The 23307-nt window shown below is 42.1% G+C and overlaps 1 protein-coding gene across 1 annotated transcript; it reads right to left on the reverse strand.

Annotated features, from left to right (window-relative positions):
• Nucleotides 1-4296: 4296 nt before the first annotated feature.
• LOC113036013 (period circadian protein homolog 2) lies at nt 4297-21128 on the reverse strand. Its single transcript, XM_026191995.2, has 22 exons — nt 20985-21128; nt 16619-17169; nt 14824-14916; nt 14462-14616; nt 14210-14331; nt 12100-12301; nt 11225-11276; nt 10465-10607; nt 9622-9700; nt 9414-9520; nt 9169-9322; nt 8965-9073; nt 8609-8888; nt 8312-8468; nt 8053-8189; nt 7770-7976; nt 7429-7674; nt 6095-7125; nt 5729-5948; nt 5401-5632; nt 5140-5290; nt 4297-4789 (listed from the first exon to the last, which is right to left on the reverse strand). Exons 2-22 carry the CDS (start codon nt 17059-17061, stop codon nt 4634-4636), a joined length of 4476 nt encoding a protein of 1491 aa, XP_026047780.2. The 5' UTR covers nt 17062-17169; nt 20985-21128; the 3' UTR covers nt 4297-4633.
• Between the last annotated feature and the right edge of the window lie 2179 nt (nt 21129-23307).

Here is a 23307-nt window from a genome sequence, read left to right on the forward strand (position 1 = left end):
GAAAATGTTTCTGTGCTTGTGACTTATGTTTAATAGCTCAAAACCTGGGATGTTATGATAAATCCAGTGCCTGTCTAATGTAGGACTGTTAGCCAGTCATATCTGGTTTCAGACAGTTAAGTCCATAAATGTATGCTTCTTACCCAAACACACCTTTAAGATGTTATCAAAGGTATTTAGACACATTCAATTACACCCACACACCCATTCTGTCTACCACAGGACTCCACAGAAATCCCCAAAGCTTTCATTTAACCAAAACGTACCTGATGCAAACTCACAGCATCATAGGAAATGTACATTTTTAGTCAGATATTTCCAGTAATGAGATCAGTGTACATACAATTAACAACCGTGAATCAAAAGCTGAGTCTTAAGACTTTGTCCTTGGGCAAGATACTAACCCTAGGTTTCTCTCCAATGCATCCATCAGAGTATGAATGTGTGTGAATATTGGAAGCACTTGTACAGGGAAAAAAAGAAAGAAAAAGTTCTTGCATGAACAGGTGTGAGTGGGTGTAAGAGGAAAGTTGCATAAAGCACCTTTGAGTCCTGAATTACAGTTGGAAAAAAAAGAACCAGTCCATGTACCATTCAGATATTACACATCGTGAATGTGTGGTCGGATTTTATGCTGACAGGCCGACAACATTGAGGGGAGGGAAGGCGATCAGTCATGAGGAAGACTTATCTGACCAAATACATCAGCTGTGGGTTTGCGACTACGCTTGTGAATTCTGAGGTTAAAGGTCAGTGCAGTGCAACAGTTGGTGTGAGAGAGGTTCAACAGCAGAAGAGAGCATATGGTGCTGAAACAGATCCCCAGGGGACCCTGAAAAACACCCTCAGGACTCTCAACTGTTTTTGACTGTTCGAGAGAACAATCGCCTCTTATGAGCCGGCGGGGGGGGGGGATGCCTCTGTGTCCCATGTAAGACACAAATTTATCACATTATGCATTTGCTTTTTAAAATAAATGTCAAAATGTCGTTGCAGCCCTTATGCTGCTACGATCAAACCTAATTATTCAGATTTCCAGCTCCAATAGAGGATTGTTACAGACCCCCTCCCTTCCCTCCAAATTCACCTGCTTGTCTGAAATGATGCATTTCAGCTTCTCTCCATTTAAGCCAGTTTCCTTGGCTGCCCTTTGCAAGTTAAAGGTTTGAACAGCAAGTGGTTGGAGCTCTGAAGCTGAGATGAACGTATTAGGGTATCCACTCTCCCTGACATCATACAGAGCCAGGAGTAGGAAAAAAGAACCTTTGTGTTAAGAGCAGTCTAAACTCTTAAGTCTCAGCTTTTGATTTACAGCCATTACTCGTACATACACTGACCTCATTACTGAACATTTTGGACATGCTTAATATGAGCATCCACCACCGTAACAGCATGTTTATGACAGGAAATAAGGAAACATAGGTCCCCTTCAAATTAATGAACTTTTACAGGCTCAAGATATTTTTGAATAATCGTAGTGTGTCATGATATACACACACATTTATCCAACCTCTGGAGCATTGGAGCCTGTTTCAGCTGTCAGCGTGGCAACACAACGCAAAGATAAAAGTTTTAACTTCCCTCTACTTAAAAAAAAAAAAAAAAGAAAAAGATTTTGAGTCATTCAACATTGCAAAATGTTGAATGACTGAATTTTGATGCACGTTCGTTTCAAGTGTTAGCAGAAACATTAAAAAGGAGTCAAGCAATATTTTTTTCTAGAATTTAAATGTGATTTGTGTGAATGCCAAACACGAAAAGCCATTTAACTGGACTCCATACGCCCTCTTTAGTGTTTAGCTTCATGTATAATAAAACAACACAGAAATCAGAGTGGTTCTATTTTTGCAGCTTTATTACACAATCCCACTTTCCAAAAATGTTCGAACACTGCATAAAACAAAATAAAAGCAAAAGCTACACATTTAAACTCTCTCTTATACATATGTATAAAGACAACATATTTAATGTTAAAATGGACACATTTCAGAAAAGAAAATGCAGCATTTTGAATTTGTCTCTAGGATTTGCAGGTCCATGCTTTAAGTTTTCATTTAAAATTTTATGCCACATCCCAACATTTTTGGAAATGGGGCTGTTCAACATTGTCAAACAAGACATCTCACCTCAAAACTTAAAAAAAGCACAGAAATGTGCCAGATTCTTATACCACAGACTCACAGTGGTAATGAGACAGGCTTATATAACCATACACGACATCACGTGCCGATACTGTGTGTACACATTTACAGGTCAAGGAACGTCCAACAGATCACCAGTGCAGTGTTTAAAATCAGTCTCTCTCTTTATGGAGACTTATGAAACAAAGTCAGTTTTAAACATGACTTGAGACATATCCGGTCTTTTATACACAGGTGAGCGTTGCAGGCTCCATGGAGATACTTTGCACAGAAAAAGAGATTAATGACAGAGAAAGATGCAGTTACTAAAGGTGGTGAGAGGCGCCGTACTCTCCTCAGGAGGAGTCCATAAACCTTTGCCAGTCCGAGGCAAAGAGTCTCCGTACGAGCACTCAGTCACTGGAATCACTCAAAGTATCTCACCACTCTGTCCATTGCTCTTTGCCCACAGGTGCATACACATTCCACATACGTTCTGCTTACAGTAACATGAACCCGGGATTTATAAGAGGTAGGGTTCGTCCCCAATGACAAACAAACAAAATAAAGACACACAAATAAGAGAAATAGAAAAACAGAATATTTAAAAAAAAAAAAAAAAAAAAAAGGACTGCCAAGTTAATGAGAAACCAAAAAACCATGAAAAAAAAAAAAAAACTAAGTTGGTGAGATGCTCTTGGTCCAGGTACACTTGCAAGCCCTGCCCAACAGTTTCTCTGCCTTAGCACCAGAGTGGTCTCTACTTCTTGTACGGTTTGTGTCAATTAAGCAGAGGCAGGGTGGACCCATTTACTTCATACTTCAGGAGCTGATGTTTCTCAGGCCAAAGTGTAAAAAACCCCACTTTCACCCAAAAAAAAAAAAAAAAAAAAGAGGAAAAAAAATAGCAGGGAAATATCATCCCTCTTATTTGCTACACATGTAATACTGCTTTCCCACCTTCATGCAGACGTCAGTGCCAATGCTGAGCAATGACGTCAGCGCCGCGCATTTGCTCTGGCCAATAGGCTTCACAGTACTCCAGGATCTGTATTGCTGCACCTGCAGATACTCATGATTTAGTCCTTTCGACATGCATTATTTTTAAAAAAGAAAAAGAAAAAAAGATTTAAAAAAAAGAAAAAGAAAAATTAGGCATTGGGTTCTAATTTTTGATGCAAAAATAGATCCAGAAAAGAAGGAAAAAGGACTGCATTAAAAACAAAAAAAAAATCCCTAAAAATGTAGTTATTTGTTCTAAAAGTGAAATTATGTAGTGGAGCTGCACCACACTGACAGAAAAGATATTACTCATCTTTCTAGAAAATGTACGGCTGCAAGTTTCTCTTTAAAAAGAAACAAAAAAGAGAGTTGGAGTTTGAAGTTTCTACAAGTCCTCGCTCTTAGTGCATCGCTCCTCTGTCATTTGCTTCGTTTTACAAAAATACTTTGGCAGCTTCTTGATCTTTGATGATGCCCACTTTTTGTTATAGCACCTGAGCTGCTCTGTAAGGTCTGCAGAGGCCTGCAACACTTACAGACTGTGCTGTGAAAAAAGGAGAGGCTAGCTCTGCTGCTTAAGCGACTTTAAAATTCCTGTAGCGTTTCCAAGCTTTTAGAAATGCAATACATTAGTCTTTCAGATGAACAGATTCGGCTTAAAAATATTCTTGCCAGATCCTTTGCTAGATAATAAATAACACCCATAAACGGATAACTTTTATCATTAGGCATAAGATTGTCAGAGTTGAGGAAAGTTCCGGCCAGCCTCCGCATGTCACTCTGCTGGCTGTTGTCTGGTGCTAACACTGCTGCGCCTGCGTACTTTGAGTACTCAGGTCCAGGACGAGCAGTGACATAAAAACTCATTCAAAATACAAAAAGTGCCAATCCCCACCCACTGACCTTCATCATCCAATGAGAATCCCCATTATTCTACTATTCAGCTATTCCTAACAAGAAAATGACGTGGATCCCGGGCTGTGAAGTTTTTTGGGGTTTTTTTGTCGTTTTTCCGTTTTTGTTATTAAATGGGATCATGTGGGGAGTCAGGAAAGAACAAACAAAATTGGGCAGGAGAAACTTCTAACAGCAAAGCCTGGCTGCTTCTGACAGCTTGACACTTAGAATAATAAAAAAAACCATTTCAAAATCTTACATATTTAAAAGTAGTAGCTCTCAGTCATTAGCTTTAGATTTATAATGTGCTCTGCCTTTAAAAGAGAAATAAATAAAAAAATAGAGACAGGTCTTTTCAAAGAATGTGTGTGTGAGAGATGGAAAAAGTGACTTGCTGTAACAGCACTACTGCCCCCTGTTGGGGTGCATTAGGAACTGGACCACAGTAGCAGTCCTACACCCACACACAAGCAGTGTACACCCTCCTAACCATCACACTCACAACACAGAGTTCTGCTTGTAGTGTGCATGTATGTGTTCTTCAGGATGGTCAGGCACACAGCTGTTTGTCACATCCATAGTGTCTATTTATGCACATGCCCTCTGCTGGCTGTTTAGGAGCCTGATTCCATTTGAGGCTGAGGCTCCCCAGACTGGCTCTGGGTGTTCTGACTGTCTCTGCTCAGCTCCTCGCCCAGCTCGCTCATGTCCATGTCAGGCAGATCCTCTTCGATGGGTGCCGCTGCCGCATCCTCGCAGTACACACACTCCTGAACACAAACACATGCCATCGTTACCTTACAACATTTATAGATATACATTTAGCTCATTTGAATCCATTTTACAGTTATATTTTTAATTGTTTTGCTTCATTACATTTGTTTTGTCTCATTATTGGCTTGTCAGTTATCTGTAATGACTTTGAGCAGCACTAACTTGCATGAAAACTGCCATCTTCCCTATAAAGTTCATTTGCAGAAAGTAGTGTACAACTATTGTGTTTTTTGCAGAACACAAGTCACGTTATTTTCCATGGTATACTTTTTCAAATTATTTGCAATGGGAGTGCTGTGTGTGTGTTTTTTTTAAAACTATGCTTAAAACTGTGTCTGTCCCCCACCTTAACGTTGATGGCAGCAGGCAGGCCTCCCCTCCTCATCCAGGGGTGTTCCTCCACTAGCTCTCGTCGCTGGTCTGATGTGAAGTGAGGCTGGCTCTTCTGCATCTGCCTCAGCCTCTCCTTGTCTTCCCTCAAAACCCTTTGAATATCTCTGATGGTCAGAAAACAAATACATTTGTGTGAACGATATTTAATGGAGTTAAAAGGTTAATACTTCATACAGGTGGTGAAGCTTATATTTAATTCCACTTAGTGACTCACCTGGATGGCATTTGATATGTCATCATGACCTTGTCATCAACGTTGGCCATCAGCAGCCAGAGGGGCTCCTGTAGGACATACTTGATGAAATGCTCTCCCTCCCCTCGAGATGAGACTTTGTCCTGCGGCTTGCCGCCTTCAGACCCGCCCTCTCCCCTCATCTTGTTTTTAGACTTGGGGTCGTGCTCAATAGAGTCGACACTGCCAAAGTATTTGCTGGTGTTGCTGCTCCCTGTGGGGGAGACAAAGACAGAGTCACAAAAAACCCCCCAAAAAACTCTTAAATTTTGTGGAAACTCTTGTCAGACCTCAATGTTCAACTACTGACCTGTTCTGCTTCCAGAACCGCCGCTAGCTGAGGTACCACAGCCAATGCAGCCTGAGCCTAATCCCGAGCCCAGTCCAGAGCCTGACCCTGAGCCCATGGATCCAGACGTGGCTGATCCGGTACCAGAGTGAGAGTCTTCCTGTTCCTGCAGCAAGATGTCCAGCAGGTCGCAGGATGATGAGTTCCCGTCACTGTGAGCCCCGTCTCCTGGAGACTCCACCTAAGACACAAGGTGGTGCACACATCAGAGATAATTCCACACTCACTCTCCACTGGCACGCTGTGACACAGTTTGTGTTTAAGTGCTGGCACTTGTACAAGTTAGTAACTTTGTGTTAGTATTTGTAAATGTCCTGTGGCTCCTACCTGCTGTTGGCTATCAGGCTTGGAGGCGCCTCCGTTCTTATCCCCTGTTGTTCCCACTCCTACAGACGCTGTTGCCGCACTGCCGCCCTGTCCTCCAGCAGAGGCTACTGTAGTGTCCTGACGCTCCACTGAGCGCTGCCCCTCCTCCATGCTCAGCAGATTGAGCTGCAGGGGCGAGCTGCAGCGGGACTCAAACAGCGGCGGTGATGTGGCGGGCTCTCTCGCCCCAGAAGCAGGGGTGGAAGATCGTGACGCCGCACCCTCGCGAGGCTCTGCTGCAGGGGTTTTGGGAGGCTCGCTGGAGAGACTGTAGGGGAAAGGTTGAGGTGGAAAGGGGGCTTGAGCTACAAACTGGGCCTGCATTGGGAAAGACGGCTGGGCGGTGAACGGCTGCTGAGTAGCGAATGCGGACTGAGCAGCCTGGAAAGGCTGCTGGGGGGTGAAGGCAGTCTGCACAGGAAATGGCTGTTGGCTGGTGAAGGGGGGTTGCGTCTGTATCGTGTAGGCTGGCTGAGGGGGCTGAAAGGGCTGCTGGGTAGCGAATGCAGGCTGCGGCTGGGCCTGCTCAGGGAAAAATGGTGGTCTCGGAGCTGCTCCTATTTGTCCTATTTGGGGGAAGATGTAATTGGGTAGCACCAGAGCTACCACAGGTGTAACAATGGGTGCAGGAAACGGAGTGGCAGTGGGCAGGGCTTGGGTGCTCTGCCCTTCTCCAAATCCTGTAGAGAGAGAGGGGTCCGGTCGGGGAGCCTGAGCTGGAGCAGCAGGTGTTGGTGGGTAGAGCGGATATGCAGGGACCATGGTGGGGTAGGACACATTAAAAGCTGACTGCGATGCTTCTGATGGGGACCAAGAGGTCTGGTTGAGGCCCTGGAGAGGGGGGCGTGGTTTACGGTTTGACACAGCGCTGTCTGATGAATCGGGATGCTTCATCCGTATCTTCTTGGACTTCCTGTTGCGGTTACCCTTCTTGGCAGTAGTTTCTGGCCTAACGGTGCCTTGTTTAGCAGTGCCTCGTGGTCCAGGTGATTCTGAAATGAGGATATAGACGCAGAGGTCAGAATGTCATTTTTGTTGAGCTGGAGAATAAAAAAAATGCATGTAGATGCGCACTAACTGGAGACCAGGAATATACTCCCCACATGAACTGGGAATTTGGTAAAATCATGAGATTAAAAAAGATAAGATTAAAAAAAGATAGTCAATCTAAAGGTGAGCCTTATTTCCTCTTTGTAGAACTTTTATTGTGTTTGGTTGCCTCAGTTGTTAAGCTTCTAGCTAAACTATATCTTCTCCCAACAAAGCAGAAAAGCTAAATTTGAAGCTTACAGTACCTTCAACACTGGGTGGACCTCTGTGCTTGTACAGGTATGTGGAACAGTCCCTCTGGAAGCTCCTGGAATTACGGAGCTCTCTGCATCGGTTGAGGAAGGCCTGCTCCTCTTTCTGGGTATGTGCTGCCAGCACCTGCTTGGTCAGGCCCAGCCTCTTGTAGGCCTCCTTTCCTTGGCTGGGTGGAGACACCATACTGACAGGCAGCGCAGGGGGTGCTGGGCTCTCTGCAACATCCTCAATTATCTCTGTACAAAGCAGTGCCATAAACATCAGTCAAATAAACTCATTAAAACACGGCTAATGACAGTCCTGCTATGTTTCTACGGACACAGAAACTCACCAGACTCTGGCTGAGGCTTCTTGTCCCCCACATGTACGATGGTGCTGCTATAGCTGCACTGAGAAGTGATGGACACCACACTCTCCGCCTTACTGGGCAGAGTGAGGGGTGCCAGGGGGCCTCCCACCACAGCAGCTGCCCCAGATAGAGGCTTCTTTAGTGCTTTCATGTTTGACAGGCCTGACTGAGAATCCAACATCAAGGGATCTAAATGAGAAAGATTCTGTTAGTGCTGAGCCAGTACCTTAGACTTTGTGTGCACAGATGCATGATTACTACATACCTGCATTTGTATCCTGAGGCACTTGCATGCCATCCTCTGAGCCTTTCTTGTCATCATCTGAGTTGGAGGAGGTGGTGTTTGAGGAGAACTGGTATTTTCTTTTCACTGTGATGGGTATATTACAACTCTCCAGATACCTAAGAAACAAGAAGGAGTTTTAAATGAGAGAGCTTTGATATTGTGCAAACAGAGCATGATCTCTCTGCCTTTGCACAGGGATTACTGTGCAGATGACTTCATGACCAAATCTATGCCTGACCTGATGACACTATCCAGGCAGCTAATCTGCTGGTAGGAGCACACAGTCTGGTCTTTGTAGGTGAAGCCCTCCATGCTGGCTGCAGTACTGTCTCTGGCCTGCAGAGGGGGCACTGAGTCTTTTGGACGCACAGTTGAATATCTTTGAGCTGCCAATGCTAAAGAGAAGAGGAGATAATATGAGAAACACACACGAGAAGACAGACAGGAGAACCAAAAGACACTCTGCGTGTGTTTCTGCTGTACTTAAATTAATAATCACTTTATTTTGAACTTAATAGTTGCCAACTGGACTCACTCTCATGGGTCTTCTTCTGCTCATGTTTGGGGAGAGAAGGTGACGGCGCGGGAGATGGGGAATGCAGACCGATCTGAGGGTCCTGATTCCTGAGCATGTGGACATCTTTACAGACCTCCTGGAAAGTCCTGGCGGGCTTGGTCTTGCCTGTGTCCTCTGCTGTGTTCCCTGCTGTAATGTTCCCATTGCTTTCACTGGATGAGCTGATGCTCACCAGCTGCTCATGGGATCCATTGCTGCCATGGCTACCATAACCACTGGAGCCCATATTGTGGACCGGCTGCAGAGAGAGTAGCTGTTAGAGGAGCTGTCAAATGCCTCTTGTGTGTGTAAAAGTGAACCGTGTGCGTGCATACTTGAAGCAGCAGCCGGTGAATCTGTTCACTGATTTCCTGGATGTCTGAATCTATGATCTTCCCTCCATGGAAAGCCGGTGCTGCGAAAACATCTTCGTTCACAGGACCCCTGAAACATGCAGGCATAGAGCTGTCACCTAATGTCCTCATAAATACAGATGTCCAAAAAACAACAAAAAACCCCACCACAGTGGGAATACTTACATGCGCACTTTGTGCCTGCCAATGACGAAGGACACCTTGCGGCTCCAGGGATTGACAAAGCTGGACCAGCTGGTGTCGATTGTGATGTACTCACCGTTTCTTGCACAGAAACGTATTGAAGAATGATCGAACGGCTGACCAGCGTACTGCAGAACTGTTGGTAACAGAAGGTAAAGTGTGAGCGGAAGAGCTCAGAGTATAAGAACGCAGTGAGACAGTCCAGGTATGAATGCAAATGTTCGTACTTTTGCGATGTATTGCCAGCATCAAGGGTCGGTCACTCGGGTGTAGGTTGAGCAGCACGGGGGTCCCTATCAGGTCCTGAGGGAGGTACCCCAATAAAGGCACAGCCCTATTGGGAAAACAGTAATTACTTTAGTAGAAAACAGGCCAGCAGGATGACTTCACACAAGGCACCACTGTAAGGATCATAGAAGGATTCAGTCCACTCACCTCTCATCCACATCCTGGAACACACAGTTAGGGGTGTGTGTTGTAGTGAAGATACGCTTGTCAGGAGGTATTCTGGGAGCTAGGTGTGCGAAGGGAAGGGAAAAAATGTCAGTAAACAAAATGATTGTACAGTAATCCCCTGAAACAAAAGGATGATAGCATCTCTTGTTTCACATTAAAAGGATTAAACTCACACGAGCTGGTTTTGAACTTTCAAAACATGAGCAAGGGGATTGATCGGTAATAAACTGATCAATTGGATTTAAAAAAAACAAAAACAACTATGAAACAATGAATCTATTATTGAATCTTAAGCACTTTCTGAAGGCTGCTTTTGTTATTAAAGCAGACCTGGACCCTTGTCCAACTAATTAGTTTAATTAAAACCTTATTTAAAAAAATGTGACACATTAAAAAAAAAATAAAAATAGTTAATCAGATTAAAATGGCCTTGCAGAAAAAATGTAACACTATTTCCTTGTTTTCCAGGTGATCAGTTTTTATAGTGGCGACAGTATTGGGTGGATGATAACTTGTTTATAGAGATTATCATAAGGCTCACCATCTGTTCAAGTACACACATGGATAAAAACAATAACTAATAAAAAAATCCCATAAGCATCTTTCTCTGGTACATTTCAGGCTGTCATCTCTGATTTGCATAGTCTAACTAGTATAAGTTTAACTAGTCTGTGCCATCTATGGTTCAACTTCTAAACGTGTGAAACAAATGACTTTATTTTCCATCTGATACATGTCAGAAGTAACTGGTAAACAAAATAAAACTGCATTCATTATTGGGTGATACGCTTGAGTGCTTTATTAAAACAGTGCAGTTCTCACCTTCATATCCAGAGTGCACCCTCTCAGCCAGCAGGAGGCAGCAGAACTGCTCCTCAGCCAGCTCAGCGTCCTGGACCTTCATCAGGTACGGAGTCATCCGGAAAGGATAGTATTGGAGGTCTCCTTTACGGTCCTTGCCACCACTAGAATGCAAACACACAATGTCAAGACCCTTTCATAATAATGAATATTGGGTTTTTTTGCCTTTCAAAATAAAATATTTAAAAAAAAGAAAGAGAAACGAGCTAAAAGCATTAAGAGATCCTTTTACCAGTTTATCTACTAATCATGTAGTGAAATTACTGTAATTATTTAGTTAACTGTGGTTTTAGTCCTAAGCTCATCATTTCTTTCATAAAAACAACATTTGTGGTAGAAAATACTGCATCTTGTAGAAAAATTAACTCAAACTTACAATGCTCAACCTAACCCTCTTCTGCCACACCAACAATCCTCTTTCTACATCCATGAACCTTTCTTTTGATCCTCCTGTTATCCATGTTCAGGCATATTCCTCCTCTATACATGTCCAAACCAGCTCAACCTATATTATATAAATATGCAACTTTAAAGTTTAAATGAGCAATAGCAGGTACCCCATCTGGCCACTAGATGGAGATGAAGTTCAAAAGCTCAAAGCTGCTGACTTCCTTCCTCCCTCTCACTTTTCCCCTCTCCTACCCACCATCCCTCCTCTGACTCAGAGCTTGCTTGGACAGGAAACTGTGACTCAAAGCAGCTGCCGACTGCTGCCACTCACCTGATGCGGCAAAAGAAGGATTTCTCCTGCATGCACTCCGTGGGAGATGACTCTGAATAAAAAGAAGAGGGGAAAAAGGTCGGATGAATAATTGAATTAGCATGAGTAGTTCCCACTCAGCCATCTGTCAGTCATCAATATTCAAAATACTCTTCAGCAGACCTGAGATGTTTGCCTCTCATGTGTCATAGATAAGAATGCAAGAGATGCAATTATACTACAAAAGTTTATTTTTTTTTAAAAAAGTCATTTTTGAGACAATTTACAAAAAAAAAAAATTATAGATGCTTATGAGTGGAAATGCTGGAATTCACTGGACTGATACCAGCTTCCAGTTGTTAAAGTGGGAGTGCAATCAACTATAGAACATAAGTCCCTTTGGAGAAAATTTTTGAAAGATAATGCACAAATTTGTAATCTCTGAAATGAGTTTTAGTAGAATTTATATGACCACTGGGCAGAAAATTATATTACAACCCACTAATTCACCAACTCTGTGATAAGAAGAACCTAAATGCAATACAACCTGAAGGTGTACACATCATCAGTTAACACAGACCTGACTGCCAAACATGCCACATTTGTTAGCGTCATACATTTATTAATGTGTGATTGAGAATGCTAATGAAATATGTGCTATGCATGTATGAACATGAGTATGTGGAGGAAATACTTCCATGTGCAGGTGGTGCATGTGTTTCATATTGGCTTGCTGCGTGACCCTATTTTGGAAATTTTACCATCCGTGTCTACAGTGCCCCTTACCATACTGTACGACCAATTATGTCAAGGAGGCAAAAATTTATCTAATTTATATTTATACATATACACGTGTGAGCTTTTGTGGAGCTCAAACCTGCATTCGTCATCCTTACCTGCTCCTGTGCACATGCTCCATGAGGGCAGGCGGTATGGTGTGGTGAAGCTGTAGAACACGCTGACATCCTGAGGAGTCAAGAACTCCACAAACTTGGCGTTGTCGAACACTTCCCGCTTGCAGTTCAAGATGGATGCTGCCTGGTCAGAGATGTAAACAATCTTCCCCGTGATGAGAGACACTGCTACAGCGAATATATCCTAAAGGCAAAAACAAAAAGATATTAATCATTTAGGATTACCAAATTAGGTACTTCTAGCCCTCTCAGAAGATTTAAAAACACATCTTCAAACTGACTACTACTCAGATGACAGATCGGCTGCTCCTTATCATCCCCCACTTTATTCTTTATCTTACGTCTGTTATTTTTTCCACATCAACTTCAAGAATAAATAAACAATAAAGCTTGTTCTTTTTCTTTTTTATAATGGTCATCACCCCTGTGGAGAAAACTCTGCCTTTTCTGGCTTCCCTCTTGAATGCTATAATTAGGTTTCTTGAGACAGACTTTCTCCTGCTTTTGTTGCCTTAACAGTGCAGGGAAATGGGGGTGGTGGTGGTGGTATCCAAATAAAACTGTAAGATTGTAGGTAGTGAGCCTAGAGTCTTAGGCTCACTACCTGCAAGCCCATGGATGCGTCTGATTTACTAACATACATACATGCACTGACACACACTTTACACGAATAAAAGTGTTGGGCCACAACTCTTAATCTGTAAATTCAGGTGTTTTCAGTCTCATGGCTACGAGTGTATATAATCAAGCATCTAGTTATGCAGTTATGCAACTAGATCTTCCTAAATTTGAGTCTGGCTGAGTGTTACTGGACTAGGATGCCACTGTTGTAACAAGTCAGCTTGTTAAATGTCTTCCCTCTAAGATCTTCCATGATCAGCTGTAAGTGGTATTATTGCAATGGGCGAGTCACAGCATATCAACCACAAAGCAGCAGACCACATAAAGTTAGAGAGCTGTATTGACTGTAAGTGCTGAGGTGCATAGTGCAAAAGTAAAAGTCGTCAATAATGTGCTGATTCCGTAACTGCAGACTTCCAAAACTGATATGGTATTAACATCAGCACACAAACTGTGTACCAAGAGCTTCATGGCACAACCTTTTATGGCTGAGCAGCTGTATGCAAACTTTACATCAACAAGCACAAACTCAACCGCTGGACGGAGCGGCGTCGAAAGTGAGCGATAAATTGCACCTCTCTTTAGTGAAAGAACTTTGACTGCACAGAGCCCTGACCTGAACCCCATCTAACATCTATGGGAAGAACTAGAAATTGGAAGTTGTATCCAATATTGCTATCTAACCTCACAAAGGCACTTCTGGATGAATGGGAAACAAATTCCCACACACGCACATGCGCACGCGCACACACACACCAGCTGACTGGCCATATCTCACTTGCCAACTTCATTGCTACCAAATCTAAGTAGAAATGAAAGTTGGCTAACTTGCCAAGTTACTTCACCAGCTAATATGACTCATGATACAAACTTCTGAATAATGTTGAAAAAACACGGACGATACTTAACAGTAAATCATAAAATGTCTCAAAGAAAGAAAATAACTAACAGTTGTTTTCTATAGTAACAGCTAATAGCTAGCCAATTAGCTATATAGCATGTATCTGATATTGGTAGTTTGCTCATCTCCATAACTTTTTTATCACTGTTATCATTAATAACAGTAGCTCAGGTGGCAGAGCAGGTCAGCCACTAGTCAGAAGGTCGGTGGTTCGATCCCAGGCTGCCTCCTGGCTGCATGCCAAATATCCTTGGGCAAGATACTAACCCCATGTTTGCCTACTGGTGGTGGTCAGAGGGCCCGGTGCCGCCAGTGTCCGGCAGCCTTGCCTCTGTCAGTGCGCCCCAGGGCAGCTGTGGCTACAATATAGCTTGCCATTGCAAGTGTGTGAATGTGTGTGTGAATGGGTGAATGACTGAATGTAGTGTGAAGCGCTTTGGGGTCCTTAGGGACTAGAAAAGCGCTATACAAATGCAGGCCATTTACCATAACATTGGTTTTCACCATTCAGGCATAAGACTGGTTTAGCTGTTTATCCTTTAAGATGAGGTAAAGAGCGGTGGTACTTACGGTGTTTTTAAGGGTGTATTCCGAGGTGATGCTGTTGATTTCCTCAATGGTGTAAGATGTTACATCAAACCCTGGTGGCTGACTGTCGTTAATCATCAGCATCTGGTAGTACTCCTCATTGGCTGCAACCAAGACAATATGGATAAGTGAACACGTGAGATAAAAGTTTATTTTCAGTATGTAAGTAAGTATAACATCAGTCATACAACATGAACACACAGATAAAAACAATGCACACAAGGCAAGTCTTACCTTTCACCTGTTTGATACAGCGCAGTGCATACTTGAGAGTGTTGACAGTGCTCGACTTGCCCTTGCTCCTTTTTTCTGACGGCAAGTGCATCTTCAGCTCCTTGAGCGTCTTGAAGAGCTCCTTCTGTGTCTTAGCTTTGGCTGACTGTTCACTGCTGCAGGACCCAAATGAGACAGAGACATGTGTGTCAACATGACAAGATCTCACCATTGATGTCACACTCGGCTTTCCAGCAAAGGAAGCAGAACAGGAGGGGAACGTACTGACAAGGGGTTTTAGACCTTTCTGTTCACATTTCCAATTGTTGTTGCATTAAATACCAGTAGATTTGGGCTGGGCTTTTTTTCAGAAGTGTACTAACCTGCAGCCACTGGTTGATGGGTTGTCCTGCTCGGAGCTCACCAGACTGAAAGCATTGGAGCTGCTTGGCGGGGAGGGGCTATGAGAGTTTGAGCTGTAATCACAAGGACAATGTCATGTTATGAACAAAGGTGTGCAGGAAAACCAGAAAACGCATAACAAAAATGAAGAGCAAACATTTTAAGTGATTCAGGAATTTGATGCTATAGGCTGTTCTTAGAATTGCACCGTCATATGAGCTGCTCTTTTTTTTTAAATATTGGAAGGACAAATAAAGAAAGTGAACAAGTGTTAAGTGTAATTAACCAATTATATTCACGTGCGCTTTTCAAGTCACATGAAAATTTATATTTAAAAAGAAAATTTCAAGTCCTTAATTAATTTAGTTACCTCTGAGGCAAATACTAAACCTTGAAAAGAAGACTACTATGATAATGTATAGTGGAAAAAAAGAAAGAAAAAAAAGGAGCATTCAAGAAACGCAAAGTGCAATGGAAAATTCTGTGGGCAGTTAAACAACCAGGTCAAGCCACCCACAAAAAGCTTTTTTTGAACAAGTTATAAACTGACTTTTGGCATAGACTTTTTACAAACATGCATTTTATTTCTCTTGGATGTTTGCCTCAAATTTAAATCGTGACACAAAGGTTCACAAAGTTTGTTCTTAAACGTGATAACGTCCTATTTTGAAACAGAGTATGAAGAGTATGACAAACGGATGTGGTTCTGTGGACACTGTACAGTCGATGCACAGACAGTATAAAAGATGGATGCAGCTACCGTGATGTCATCCACTGGTTTCTGATGTACCATTTAGTCTCTTAAGTCTTGAGATTAGCACTTTCACCTTTGCAATCTTCTTTTCCCTTTTTAAATTTTAGATGACATGAAATTAGTCACTGAAGCAATAAACTTATTAAGAAGGACATTAACTCATTCACTGCCAGCCATTTTCAAATCAGGTAACTCCCCACTGCCAGGGTTTTAAGCAAGCCCTATTATAAATCCCAAGTTCAATCTATCAGAGTCAGTGGAATGAAGGAAACACAGTATTAGGTGTGGAGTCTAATCAAGATGAGGCGTCACTGTTGCAAGTATAGCTGACATGTGTTTCCAGTATTTTCTCCTCCCTCGTGGATGTAAATGGAGATGGAGACAGCATCAGCATTGGATATGTAACAACAATCTTCACCAAGTGTGCCATTTTCTTCAAACAAGACTATTATTTAAAGGATTGCATCTCAGAATCCCATATGGTTAATCAAAAAAAGATGAGGCCACCAGAAAACTATAAGTGGGAACCGAATTGAAATCAAATTTAATGACATGTAATTATCAGGTCCAATAATATGAGTGTGAGCTGAGTATTTCACACCCTAATGAGTATGGGAAATAGTGAAATATCAATAAACTAGAAAGAGTCTCAATAATATTCACTTTTCCTGCAGTTTCTCTTCCAAAAAACAAAACAAAACAACAATAACAACAACAACAACAACAACCAAACAAACAAAAAAAAAAACCCCAAAACAAAACATTTTGATATGAACCTATATGTCATGATTAGGAATAAACACCAATTCCCAACTTGCTTTCCTCCAGCTTAAGCAGTCTACTGGACTATAGCAATGACTCAGCCCAGCAAAACTCAAACAACCCTTCAATGACTTTAATGAACCTTACTTCCGTGACCTAGTTGGTCCGCTCCCCCACCGTGGTGGGAAAAAGAAAAAGAAAACAAAAAAAAAACAAAAAACTTCATTTACCACGATTCAGTGGTTTCGATGAGTTCTCACCTCTTGTTGCTCCCCGAGGACTCCATGAGAGCGGAATCCTTGCCATTGCCGTTTGAGCTGCCCACCGACTCGTTGCCGTGGGACTCATTGCCATGTGACTCGTTGCCATGGGATTCTGTCCCGCTCCCGCTCGAACCACTGCCACCCATCTCCACATCCTCGTGCAAAGGTGGGCGCGGTCTCTTCCTGTCATCATGCGGGGACCCCGGGTGCTCGTGGCTGCTATCGCTCCCCTCGGAGGCCAATCCTAACTCTGGTTCGAGTTCGACCCCATCTTGCCCGCCACAACCCTCACTGTAGCTGGCCATGCGGTGAAGCTGGCTAATGGAGCTGCAGGGAGTGCCCTGCGCTTCCTCCACGTGCAAGCCTGCCCTTTCCCGGTTCCGTTCACACCCGTCCAGGGTTGAGTACAGGTACTGCTTTGGATCACTATCCTCAGACATGGGACAAGTTAGTGATGGAAGATTAAGTTACCTTCCACATGGCAATGCCACAAAGTTGATGGCACTGTAGCATAAATGGGGTTGTTGTCTCAGGAGTGGAAATGCAGTCTGAAATAAACAAACAAGACAAAAAACAAAACAAAAACAGGTGAAATTACTCATACCAACACTTTACAGCACAGTACACTTCTAATGATAGAAGATCAATAGCAGAAGGAACACAACTCTAATATTAGAAGCAATCAATGTGGATTAAATCAACCCATCTATCAAAGTACAGTAGCCATGACTTTGATCTGATCAACCTGTGTGGCCTCACATCTCCACATTTTCAAAAGTCAACCATAAATAAAAAGGGCACCACAGCACAGATAGAATGATCTTGCTGTTACACAAACACAGTCACACCAAAGGAGCTGCCATACAGCTTTCAAAAGGTTTGCACAGTAAATAGGCCAGTCGTTTGCCCTTTCCAGGTAGACATCAGTCCCAGACCAGCTTAATCTGGTTCAGTTTTTCAAATAAAAGGTGAGTCTCCAGAGATGAAACACAGGTCTGCTGACACAGTACAAACAAAAACCTCCGCTGCCTGCACATAATCAGGACCAACTTGGATGTGAGAAGCAGAAACAAAACAAAAGCATGAAAATTGGGTTTTATTGTTTAAATAGTCTCCTGTATGGATGGCTGCATCACAAATTACACAATGAAGCAGTAGGAGGAAAACCTGACAAGCAGTCTTTAAGAGAAACAGCCGTATCATTAATGTTAAAGATACAGCTCCCACACATACACATTAACTGTCCATATTAAAAATCAAAGATAGCCTTATGTAACACAGTACAGTGACCGTGGATGCACAGTCCTTTTAGCAATTACCTTTAAAAAAAAAAAAAACATATTATATTTCATAATTATTTAAGTGAATATATATGGCCTGTGTTCTCATTCAAGTCAGTGTTAGAACTGACCTGGTCATTGTGTGGCCCCTAGACCACATTAGGCCCTTTAATTGTCCCTGAGCAGCCCTCATGAGTTTAATGGGAAATTAGGACTTCCCAATGCTTCCCATTTTAGCCACCAATAGCACTTTATACTATATAATACTGAACAGAACTAAGTTCAGCTTATTGGTGTGACCCTCCAAAACAGTGGCCCTTTGAGAAAACTAATTGTCCACTTCTGTGTTAGAAGTTCAGCCATGCTGTAAATAGAGACCTTTTTTCACTTGCTTCTGGAAAGCCGCAATTAAATAAGAGCCTTTAGAAGATCTTGGGGAGTAAAAGCTGGTCTCCAAAAGACAAATACAAGATCCAGTTTTATCAGTTTTTATCCTCCTACAATTACCTCAGCAGTGGTTGGAGCTATTCGTGTCTTTCAAAGCTGAACAGGAAATACCGGCAACAGGTACTGAGGCCAAATCCAAACTATTTTACTGTTTTGCTGCTCTCCAGTGTCAGGTTGCAGCTATTTATGTAAGCGCGCACATTCGGCAGCCTGTCTATTCTTCTCTCTCTTTACATAAGCACTTTTACATAACTTCTCAAAGTTTTAAGAGTAGGTTCTTCATTTTTTTTTTAAAACTAGAAATATATATAAAAACACAACCCAGCAGACTTTCCAAACCACCCACTCCACTTAGAAAATGACCCACTCTTGTTTAAAGGAGGCAGCAGCCAGGCGCTGTGAAGAGATGTTTTATTGGCTGCTGGAAATGACCAATCGGCAGAGAGCAAGGAGTTACAACTGGTTAGAATAATGTCACCCAAACAAAAGAGAGACCACAGCTTGTAATCATGGCAACAAAATATTTATTCCTATTACTATTATTTACATTCTCTTTAAGGAAATAAGACCAGCATTTCCTAGAATTGTGTCCTCTAGTTACTTTCTATACATGTCAGCACATATCTCATAAAATCACACGGGTAAATTTTGTTTACAATATACGAGCTAAAGTTAGTTTTATTGCTCAGATTATTTCATATAGGGAGCCTGAAGAGCTAATAATAAATGCACAAAAAGAGAAAAAACATTAGGTTAACAGACAAAAAACTAAGTAATTGAAGTATGTTTATGTAAATCATTCCCCACATGTGCTTATGTGGGAGCAGTCCACTATGGATAAACTGAAGCTTTACTAAACTGTAAATCACACACAAACACGACCATATGTTAAGCACTGATCCCTGAAACTCGTGCAAACTGTCATAACACCGGCTCCTCTGTGGACATAACACAGAACAAACCATACATGAAACTGCTGAAGAAAATCTGACTACTATCCTGTATTTTAAAGTGTGTTCAACTTCAATGAAAGACCATGCAGTGCAGACGTTGGCTTACCAGTGACCCCCCCTTCCTCCATCAACATAACAAGAAACACCAGCATCCAAGCACAAAAGTACAACTCCAACCACCAGAGAGTCTTCCCAAACTCTCTGCAACACTGCCGAACACGTCACTGAGCAGAATAATGACATAATGAAACTGAACTCCCTCTGCTTCCAGCTCAGCCCTCAACTAGAGGGCTTATACAGCCAGCACACTAGCACAGATCTCAGGCATTATACAACCCTGCTCCAGTCACATGGATTTGGCCATAGCGCAGCACAAAGCTATGGTAGCCTTGTTTCATAAAACCCACATGGTTTGTCTTGTAAGTAGCTCCTCCTGAAGTGCGCTTTTTTACTGGCATGCGAAACTGAAATCACATGAAGACCAATAAAGGCATACTGTTACATTTTTGAGAAAAATTAACTCATCTGACAATCCACACAAAGTTAAAACATGGCTTAACAAATATTAGTGGAAGACAACATCAATATAGATGTAGAAAGATGCTGCACATACGGTGGCAAAACCTATCATTTTTACTTAACCCCCTCCTGTTATGGCCCATCTCAATATGCAATAAAAATGGCATCAGACCGAGTGAGTTACATCACAGTGTAGGCCACCAACTTAAGATATTACTTATTAATGATGACTGCTGACATACAAGTTGTAAAAATTGTTAAAAGAAGACACCGGGGTGTGTGTGTGTGATTACTGTCACACACTTTTTTTCCTGTAGCTGCATGTTGCCATGGTATAATCACTGTTTTGGCCTTGTGGGAAACTGCTTTGTAACATGAAAGCCACACGTTTGGGGTGAAAAATAAAAGACAGCTCAAGTGACATTTTTAGGCTTCAAATAAATGCTTTTGAATAACATGCGCGGTTTCTACTTTTTTTTTTTTTAAAATCTGGCAAAAGTAGTAGTTTTAGGTAGAAATAATCTTAATCTGATTATTCTTCTTCCCCTGTCTGTCAATCCAAACATTTAACAAACACTTTTAAAAATCTTATATAAAGAAATTAAACCACTTCCTCGGGCCATAATTGTGCCAACAATTCAAAGCCATTTTGTAAAAGTGTTTCGAGTGCGAGCAGCTAAAAAGTAAACCTGACGAAGAGCCTTTTTATACGTCTAATATTACACTTCCGTGCATATGAAATTTCTCACATAGATACTCTCGTATTAGATAACGTTTATATTAAAGGAAAAAACATTAAAAATGACCCCCCTTCCCCCATCTGACTCCCATTGACCTGCTATTTAAAATCCACACACACGTTGACCTGCAATCCAGTGCACGGTACACTGACACAGTTATGTAAAAGTAACCGAATCGTTAAAAAGCAGCCACGAATCCACGGCGAGATACCCGCAGAGGACATATTTCATAAAAGCTAACATTTATCTAGCTGTCTGACTGAACAGAAAAAATATAACCGGCATTTTTTGGTTTTAAAAGTACAAAAAGTAGAGCAACTCGGGGTTCACGCATGCGCAGACCGCATTTTTGTTATGCAACTTATTTTTTCGCTCGTCAATCTTTTTTGCTAAAATGAAAGGGCGCAAATGAAAGCTGACCAACCTGAGCAGTAGTTGGAAAAATCCTCTCTCCGGTGGTCTCCAACGAGATGTAAAATCAAAAGCGACACGTAAAAACTATCCAGTTATACCGTTCAGTATTCCTCAATGGGAGCAGAGCGTCAGACGGCTTGACACAGTAGTGAATGGATCCTCCCCGGTTCTCTCCCGCACAGGCCTATCAGCGAATCGCCGAGCCCAGCTCGCGACCTCAATTTAGACTCCTCCCTGTGCTTTTTCCGATTGGCTGGATGCAAGGGGTTTCCATGGAGAACGTGACGGAAATGCGATATCGGAAGCTTATTGGCCTAAAGTGCTGTCCGTCGTTTTATATAAACAAGGCTTTGACTGCACGTGGAATCTCATGTTGTGTGAGAGTGGGGCAGTTACGACTGCGTGAGTAGCAGAATCCACAACAACCTATCAAATGTTAAAATTACATAAATGAAAAAATGCAAGGAGGAAACGAACAGGAACTGATGATGACAGAGAGAAAAAAGTGTCACAGAAAATGACAGTCAGTCTAAAAGTTAGAAACTCATTTCGGGAAGGCAAGTGCGAGTTATTGCGTGATTGCTGTTGGAAGCCTTGAAATGTTTCACCTGTGTGACCTTTTCAACAGATGCGCAAGCATCGATAATGCAGTGAAAGTGTTTATCGAAGCAAAGGGACAGGTCTGTGGTGGGGAAACTTGACACATTCTTACTTGCGTCACATCTATTTCTACCCTTCAGTTGTGGCGAGTTTTTTTTTCCATTCAGAGACCACAGATAAACCATGCCCACATACATTTGTTAGTTAACGTACAGATGTGTATCATATGCCATGCAAACAAACCAAAGCAAACTACATTTTAAAAACGGCCTTTACGTCTTGATTGCGTCATTATGCTTTGAAATAAAAGGTTTGCAGTCTTTTGTTACATTTTTTTAATGGGCTGCTATGTGCCAAGCTTATTCATCACTGTTTTTCTGGGACTGGACAGCACCTGCTGGATATTTTTTCCCACAAGCTGGCATGATAGCCACAACACAATATTTTCTCTTTTCTAGCCAAGATCCTCCACAGAGCAGTTTACCTGCGTAAGCAGGATTCTAAGCTTTGTAACTGCTTGTCAAGTGGCAGCCACCCACCCTGGCTCAGGTAGCAACACACCATGCAAAAGCCTGCACTCCTTAGAACATGTGAGAACGAACACCCTCCTTCTCAGCCTACACTTTATAAAGCCACTTTTATGATATCACCCAGAGCCCAGCAACAGGCTCTCCTGCTGGCATGTTTGCTTTGTGTTTTTCTCAGGACATCTTTGGTTATAAGTGTAGGTGGATCTGACTCTGTATAATTAGACTGATTCATGAATCACCCCTCCTTTAACTCCTCCCTAAACTACGCGCATTTTCTGGCAGTGGGAGCAGGCTTGGAGATCCTGGAGGTGGGTGGAAGTCCCTAAACAAGACTGAATCATGCTGTGTATAGCTTCATCTGCTTTGACTGTTGTTCATGATTATCTAACCAGAAATCCTCTTCATTAATTGCCCCACATGTGAAACTACACAGTTCATATTAGCCATTTGTCTGCTTTAAATTTTTTTAAGATGTATATATTTGGATTCTTAAAGATATGGCTAATGAATAAGAAAATAAAGTGAGGCGTGAAAAGTGTAGAACATAACTGTTTTGCCCTGAAATATCTGTTTGGATGCAAACATAATTTATATACAGTGTTATCAGGGTGTAAAGGATGACACAGCAACCTCTGGATGCTGGAAAATAAAACCACTGCAAAATTTCTAAAAACTGCAGTACCCCTAAACGCCACACGGGCTGGCTCCAAAAGCAAATCACTAGTCATATAATTTCACGTGAAAATGTCCAGTTTTACAGAATTTAAAAGCATTCAGCATTAGTTTACAGCTATGCCATTGTACCTGACACAAGCTATGAAGTCACAGAGGCCTGAATTTTGGACCCTTTTCGAAACAAGGCAGGAAAGGCAGGAAAAAACGGCATGAATCAGTGGGTGAAACTTTCTATGGCTTTTACTTTGAAAAGTTTATGGTATTCCTACAAAATGATGGCTTGGACTAGAGTCCCTCTTACTGGGTTTAGGGGGCTAAGCTGATGCATACATCATAAGCTATTTTTTTGGAAGGTGTGACTCAAAGGCACAGTGGGGTCAGAACCAGTAACTTTTCCCCCTTATACTATTTTAATGCCAAATGAAGGAATAATTCTGTATATCTTTATATATACAGTTACTTCTAAAAACTAGGGAGGATGAAGTCCTTTCAAAATTTCTAGTTCTTATTGTATTGCGACTCTAGCTC

The sequence above is a fragment of the Astatotilapia calliptera genome, chromosome 14 (genome assembly GCF_964374335.1).
Source record: "Astatotilapia calliptera chromosome 14, fAstCal68.1, whole genome shotgun sequence".
Lineage (NCBI taxonomy): Eukaryota > Metazoa > Chordata > Actinopteri > Cichliformes > Cichlidae > Astatotilapia > Astatotilapia calliptera.